This window comes from Myotis lucifugus, unplaced genomic scaffold (genome assembly GCF_000147115.1).
Source record: "Myotis lucifugus unplaced genomic scaffold, Myoluc2.0 scaffold_1, whole genome shotgun sequence".
In the NCBI taxonomy this organism is placed as follows: Eukaryota; Metazoa; Chordata; class Mammalia; order Chiroptera; family Vespertilionidae; genus Myotis; species Myotis lucifugus.
Genome location: NW_005871049.1, coordinates 21,148,157 through 21,156,211, shown reverse-complemented (window position 1 = coordinate 21,156,211; position 8,055 = coordinate 21,148,157). Strand labels below are relative to the sequence as shown.

At 36.8% G+C, this 8,055-nt stretch overlaps 1 protein-coding gene across 4 annotated transcripts in view; it reads right to left on the bottom strand.

Annotated features, from left to right (window-relative positions):
- Positions 1–230: 230 nt before the first annotated feature.
- Positions 231–8,055, bottom strand: part of TRIM2 (tripartite motif containing 2) — a 79,248-nt gene continuing 71,423 nt past the window's right edge. For 3 of the 4 annotated variants that reach the window (XM_014456049.2, XM_006081799.3, XM_023755191.1), the window contains one exon: positions 231–2,887. In XM_014456049.2, coding sequence (XP_014311535.1) covers positions 2,735–2,887 — 153 coding nt within the window. In that variant the 3' untranslated portion in view covers positions 231–2,734. Of the gene's footprint in view, positions 2,888–2,937; positions 3,968–8,055 lie in introns of those variants that run through there. The other variant, XM_023755190.1, reaches the window with a different exon arrangement.

The window sequence follows — 8,055 nt, the reverse complement described above, 5'->3', positions numbered from 1 at the left end:
GCGATAATGGTAGCCCAGAAGAAAGTCACTTAACTTTTAAATTTCCTTCTCAGTTTACCAGAAACCATTTTCCACAGAATGTGACAAAATTTCACTTAAATCTTGTCTATTTGTATCTTAGCAGCACTTTGCCCCCTAAAATATGCTTACCAAGAAATACAGTAAATGCACATATATATCCAAATATGAAATGTTATTTATATTTTAACTATAGGATTACATATTCTTTTTTTGGGGGGGGGGGAAATATAGTGTTTCCTGGAGTGCATGTGTTTTAGTAACAGATAAACAGGTCTGAATCAAAGTACCTTTTCTTCCATTCCAGTTTGTGCCAATAGTCATATGTAAAAAAAAAAAAATTAGCTTTGTCTTCAATCTACTAATTGAGATATCCAGCATTATACTGTATGATAGCTGCTCAATTTCTAAATTCACACATATAATTTAAGTGTTGTGCAAAAAAACCCAAAACAAACCAATCTTTAAGTAAACTAGTCTTAATATCAATAGCCTGTGACAGAATCTAAATAGGAAGCCATTTTTTACTTGTGGAAATAAACTAAAATGAATTTAACCAATTTTTAAAAGGTTTCTTTTAAATAGTCTAGGAGCTATCAGAAGTCTAGCTTATCTTTTATGCAGAATATTAATAAAGAGCAAAATGAAATTCCCTCCTTAGAGTGTAAATTCCAAGGGGGCAGGAATTTTGTCTGTTTCCTCCATCACTAAGTCCCCAGTGCCAAGAACAGCCTGGCTTCTAGTAGGCACTCATTAAATATGAATATTTAAATTCAAAGACTTATTTCAACTCATGTTAGGAAACAGTGTCTTAACATTCTAAAAATGTTACTAAATTTTATAATTTTATCACAACCTCAATATTTTGAAAACTCTACCTAACTAAAGATGTACTAAATCTAAATGTAAATCTTTCTGAAAAAAATTTTTTTCAGAGGTTGATTTGGGCATAAATTTGATAGACAATTGGAAGTAGCTAGATTTCCCTTCTAAATTTAAAAAAATTCCTATATAAGAGAGGGGCTGAATTATAAATTAAAAAGCAATAAACATCACATTCATATAATTATACATATGGGAAATGTTTTCTTATAGTACAGTTCTAAGGTGCTTTCAGTGAAAAAGATCCCAAAGTCATTAACGAAAATGCCAAACATGACATCCTATTTGGTAGAACTGAGTAGAAAATTAAACAGTGAAAATAAACCACATCTTATTTTACAGTACCAATGACAGATTAATAACCAGCTAAATTATTCTTACTTTTTCTTAAAATGCATTTATACTTCGTTTAAATGTAATTCAAGTTTAACTTTTCTCTTTTGACCTGTTTTTGTTTCTTTTGAAAGACCAGAAGGTCATTTTGTGATGCAACGTCAGCCGATACCATCATTCCTGGAAAATGGCAAAGATTAAATCTGCTTTAGGGCTTGTTCTACTAGGACAGGACGGCTTGAAGCTGCTCCGTAAAAGGAATGTGCCGAAGAAAGGCTGGACGCTGCTTCTGTCTTTCAGAGGGCTGCCTATTTCAATACACCAAAGATTCAGCTATCTATATAGATATATATGATACATTCTACCTTACCCTAATCATGTATACATAGTCCTTTAATGCCTCTACTATTCATTAGACAATGATAAATAACCATAACATGCCCTTACCTGTAACGCTTTCACAACTTTGGTAACACTTGCTTTCTAAGGGGAAACCATTACTCAGTCACATGCCTTTGGCTGACACCATCCGTCCTCCGAGGGGCTACTTATGGCTCTCTGTCCTAGGATACTGGTGTCCTACTACATGTGCTGACATTTTGCAGGAGGTAAAGCTTTCGCTTTCATGAAGTGGAAGAGGAGAGACACATGTGAGAACATGGCACATAAAACATGACTAACTTTTTCTTGATGACATCCAGTGCATTGATCTGGAGTTGGGCTGTTGGTTTACCAACAGGTAGCATTACTATTAGAATATGCTTTTCAAAGCATTAGGAGTTTCAGGTTTCCCTGAAAAAATGTACTTTGTTTTTCAATACAAGGTGACTAGGAGAGAGAAGGTGAAAAGAACCCAAAAATGGATCTTTGATCTAACCCAGGAAGGATAGAAAGTTCGCATTTATTTTTAAGTGCTCAACTCAGAGGCCTGCTAATCACAGATGAGAGGATTTTTGCAAGACGGTCTTTTTTTTTTCCTCTAAAGTAATTTATATATAGTTACTGATAGCCAAAAAAGTCACAAGAGTAATACCAAGTGTAAAAGTGAGGTTAGAAGATTCCCCAGGCCTTGTGACCGAGGTTAAAGTATATAACCACAACAGATTTTGTTTTTGTTTTGTTCTGTTTTGTTTTTGGAAGCTCTGTGCAAAGGCTACCGTTCACAGGCTTAACAAATACCTTTAAATCTCCCAGGTATTTTTTTTTTAACGCTTATTTGATTTGCACAATTGGTTTCACTACATACATCCCTGTCCTATAAGCCATAGTTCACAGGTGTAAAACTTTGCGGTTTTTATAGATTCTTTTTAACCCTAAAGGTCAATTACAGAAATCAAATATGCAGTTTTTAAGGAAATTGTTACATTCAGAAATAACCTTGGAAAATTCACCAATGATTCCTTCTAGCATGAAAAGTCTAGTATAATCTGGTCCCGCGGCGAGAAATCCGTTCCAGTTTATAGTGCAAGACCTTTGCCAGGGGCCGTCCAGCTGCCCGCCGTTACTGTAAGTACCGGTAGACCTTGAAACAGTGGTTCCCAGAGTCTGCAACCACAACATGGCCATCTGAAGTCAGGGCCAGGCCTTGGGGACCATAGAGCGGGTCAGCGGATGTGTTAATGTAGGACAGAAATGATCCACTTCCATCAAAAACCTGTCAAAAAAGGACAGAGTGTTACAGGAAAAGTTATAGTAATATGATGAGAAATAGGAGTTTACTAATGTTTGTAAAAGCATGTGTATCTAGGTTTGTTTAGGTCGCTATCAAATATATAATACCTCCCCACCCTCCACTTACCTTGCTTTTTCTCCTCACACTGAGAGTCACTGACAAAGAACATGCCATTGGCCACCAGATCATACTTATGTTCTTACAGATTGGAGGGGAATGCCCTGGATCAGCGGTCGCCAACCGGTGGTCCGTGGACCACTGGTGGTCCGTGAGGTCCAAAGGTTGGCGACCACTGCCCTGGATGGTGCTTAAAAAATGAATCAGTCTTACTTCTCACTCAAACCCTCACATTTCCCCCTTCTAGCCTTACATCCCTCTTTTATCCACAATCATAAGTGAGAAAAATAAGCCACTCGATCACATAAGAATGGTCCTGAGTCATAATATGCGATGAGAAATAGAGATTATTCTTTTTCTTTTCAGAAAGGAGTAAGTTATAATAAATCAACATGTACATGGTTCAACATGTACATTTGGATAGGAGGTGGTCTTTTGTTCTGTAAGCTTCTGCTATGATGACATAAAAGGATCAGGAACACTTCTTTGCAAGGCCCAGTCTGGTTTCTTTGGGCCATTGTGTTTGGCCCATCAGATGTTCTGAAAGGCAGTGTAACCAGGCAGGTGCTACGAGGGTCACAACACAGCTCATCATATGTGGTCCTACACAGAAGTGCTTTGTGACTTGGTTCCCTGTTGGTTTCTGGCTTACCATCAGACATAGAAGGCCTCTTTCAAATGTAGATGCCCACTGGGATGATTAAGCACAACAAATATATTTCAGAAATGAAAGTATTTAGTGTTACGTTTATAGTCTCAACCCTTTTTCTGAGAAGTAGATACATATAACAGATTTAAATTGCTGACCACTGCTGTCCTCAGAGGCATCTGAGTGCTACTAGGTTTAACCAGTGCACTGTGGGTTCTCACGTGCATTGCACAGGGCCACATTGGCAAAGATGAATAGCCCCGTCTGTAAATGCATGTTTAGATCCATGCAGGTGTCTACACGAAGAAAAGAAGTCTTCTTCAGTTTGAGAATTTAACAGCTTTATTCTTAATTTAGAAAAAAGTCAAAAAAAAATTTTTTGTATCATGGACCCCTTTGGCAGTCTGACATAGACTGTACAGTCTCAAAATAGTGTTTTTAGTGTTATTTTTTTCCAGAATGTAAGCAGTTTTATTATTTTTTTATACCCAAAGTGCCAAATGCCATTCATGATATTATTATTCTGAAATCATGAAAATATATTTAAATTCTTCTTTTTATTTTGAAATCATGAAAATATATTTAAATTCTTCTTCTTTTAAATTTGTTTTTGTTAACTTCTAATTTTGAAATAATTATAGATGCAGAGAAAGCCACCAAGATAGTCAAGAGGGAGCCTGTGTACCCTTCCCCCAACTTCCCCCAATGGCAAACTGACATTGGGATGTATGTGTATAGTTGTATATCATTTTATCACAATTATAGATTCATATAACCACACCGCAATCATCACACAGCACTATTCCATCCTCACAAAGATCCCCCTCATGCTGCCTCTTCACAGTCTCACATACTTCCCTTCGCCCACCACCTCTAACTCTTGTCAACCACTAATCTGCCTTCCTTCTCTGTGATTTTAACATTTCAAGAAGAGCACAGAAATGGAATCATACAGTATGTGATCTTTTGACAGGGGCTTTTTCCACTCAGCACGATGCCCCTGAGATGCATCGAAGCAACTGAGTACGTCATTAGTCTCTTCCTTTTTACTGCTGAGTAATATTCCATAGTACGGACATACCAGTTTGTTTAGCCATAAACCTGTCAACAAACATCTTGGTTATTTTCAGTTTTGGACTATACCCAAGTTTCTATGAATGACAATGTACACATCTTTGTATGGACACGCATTCTCATTTTTCTGGGATAAATGCCCAGGGATGCAACTGCTGGGTTGCATGACAAATGTATTTTCAATATTTTAAAGAAACTGTCAAACGATTTTAAAGACTGCCTGGCATTATACATTCCTACTAGCAATGTCGAAGAGATCTAGTTTCTTTGCATACTTGCCAGCATTAGGCATTGTCAATATTTTTAATTTTAGCTATCTAAAATATGTGCAGTAATATCTCATCATGTCTTAATTTGCACTCCCTTCATGTCTAGTGATATGGAACATCTTTTCATGGGTATGTCCTCTTCAGTGAAATTTCTCTCCATGTCTTTTGCCCATTTTCTAGTGGGATTATTTGGTTCCTTTACTGTTAAATTCTGAGAATCTTTATACATATATTCTAGGTATAAATCCTTTGTCATATATGAAATTTATAAATATTTTCTTCTAGTCTATTGCTTATCTTTTTATCCTGTTAACAGAATCTTTCAGAGGGCAAAAGTTTTTAATTTTGATGAAGTCCAATTTATTTTTCTTTTCTTTTATGGATTTTCAAATACTGAAAGAGTCATACACCCTTGGAATAAACACCACTTAGTCATGGAGAGATTTTTTTTTTAAGACACTTGTTTTTTTTAAATTAATTAATTTATTATGTGTTAATTTATTTCAGAGAGGAAGGGAGAGGGAGAGATAGAAACATCAATGATGAGAGAGAATCATTGATCGGTTGCCTCCTGCACACCCCCTACTGGGGATCGAGCTCACAACCCGGGCATGTGCCCTTAACTGGAATTGAACCAAGGACCTTTCAGTCCGCAGGCAGTTGCTCTATCTGCTGAGCCAAACCAGCTAGGGTGAGAGATTTTTATTTATGGCTGAAATCTATTTGATAATATTTTGTTAAGTATTTTTGCATCTATATTCATGAGGAATGTGGTCTGTAGTTTTCTTTTTTGTGCTGTCTTAGCCTGGTTTTGGGATCAGGGCATGAGAAGCTAAGCTGGAAAGTGAATTGTAAAGTGTTCCTATGTTGTCCATTTGCTGGAAGAAATTGTGTAGAACTGATGCTAAACCTTCTTCAAATATTTGGTAGCATTCTCAAGTGAAACCATCTGAGTCTGGAGGTTTATTTTGGGGGAGTTTTAAAATTATGAGCTAAATTTCCTTAATCATTGTAGGGCTATTCAAATCATTTATTTTATATTGGGTGAGTTGTGGAGTTTGTCCTTTTTGAGGAGTTGGTCCATTTCATCTAAGTTGTCAAATTGATGCATGTGGAGTTGTTCCTAGAATTTCCTTACTATCCTTTTGAAGTCTGCAGAGTCTATATGATAGTAGTTTGTCGCTTTTCTCCCTTTCTTTGTCAGTCTTGCTAGAGGCTTGTTAATTCTATTGATCTTCCCAAAGAACTAATTTTATTGTTTTTCTATCTTGAATTTCATCGATTTGATCTTATCTTCACTGTTGCCTTCCTTCTGCTTGCTTTCAGTTTGCTTTGCTCTCTCTCTAGCTTCTTGAGGTGGGTGCTTAGATTATTGTTCAACTTTTTCTCTTTGCTAATGAAAGCATTTAGTGCTATTAATTTCCCTCTCAGGCAGAGTGGTGGTTTCCAGGGCTGAGTGGTGAGGGAAATGGGGAGCAGTTGGTCAAAGGGTACAAACTTCCAGTTAGAAGATAAGTAAGTTCTGGGGATCTAATGCACAGGACGGTGATAACAGTCAATACTGTGTTATGCACTTGAAAGTTGCCAAGAGAGTAGACCTAAATGTTCTCACCACAAAAAAGAAATGGTAATGATGTTGATACTGTTGTAATAACCTGGCTGTTAGTAACAGGAAAGGAGTAAAGGGAGGACGAGATAATATAGCATTCCATTTATACAGCTTTGCTAATTTATCACTCTGCAAGTGAGTGTTCCCAGGTGATTGCTGGGGAAAGGGACTGGACAAAGGCAGTTAGACACATGCCCAATAAGGTCTGAGTGACATGGGAAGGTGCTTACCTGTCTGTCAATCATCCTGGGAACAAGTAATTGGCCAGAATAGGCATGGCCACTGCAAGGGCTCGAAACTGAATATTTAAACTTCTGAACAAAGAGAGTTCTCTCCTTTTGGCTCTTGGCCTCTCCCTTGCTGCTTGCCCCTGACCCCTGTTCATCCACAGAATGGCCTAATGGACTTTAATTAGCCTGAATGTTGAATGGACCCAGCTGCAACATGGAAAGGAAGCTCTGGACATGGCGTTGCTGAACCCACAGCTGCTCCTCTTTTAGGACTGATTTAAGGGAAATAGGACACTGGAAACTGAGAAATATTTCTCTAAACAAATAAAGTCTTCTACCTCATTCTCCCACAGGGAATTCTGAAAGCGCTCATTTCAGCGGCGCCCCAAGAATCCCACCAGCAATGGAGGAATCCCATTCATGTACTCCTCTGATAGCAATGTGACTGTGACATGATCATGTTATGTAATGCTATGGTGGCAATCATTTTACAATATATAGGAGTATTAAATCAACACATTGTACACTAACTAACACAATGTTATATGTCAATCTCCACAAAGCTTGGGGGAAATTTCCCTTTCAGCACTGTTTTAGCTGCATGCCACAAAATATGATATGCTATATTTGCATTTTCATTCAGTCAGTATATTTTAAAATTTTCCTTCAGATTTCCTCTTTGGTTCAGGTTATTTAGCAAAACATTAAAGAAAATATGTGGTATTATGAAGGAAAACAATCCTATTAAAATATAATAAAAATATTACAAAATTTTAATTATAGTAATATGTGTGCTTTTTAAACTAATACATTAAATAACAAGAAATAGTGATGGGCCTACTAATAACTACAATTTTGAATGAGCATAAATGATAATTCGAGATGTCTGCAACTGTAACAAGAAAATTTCTGTGATTTCTCTTGGTGACAAAGTTATAGATATTACAAAAACGACTGTGATTATTGCCTATATTTACTGAAAGTAAATGATAATTTTTAATTAGAAGTTAGTAAGAACAATAATATGATATTTTTGTTCAATGGACCTCATGAATTCTATCTACAAACCCTTTGGGGGTCTGTGGGATATGTATTAAAAACACCTGATTTAGAGGGTTTCACTCTGGTAATATGTTGGTATTTTTCATCTCCACCTTCCTTAGTCTTGTGAGATTATCTATGGTCTTATGACCTAACCAATG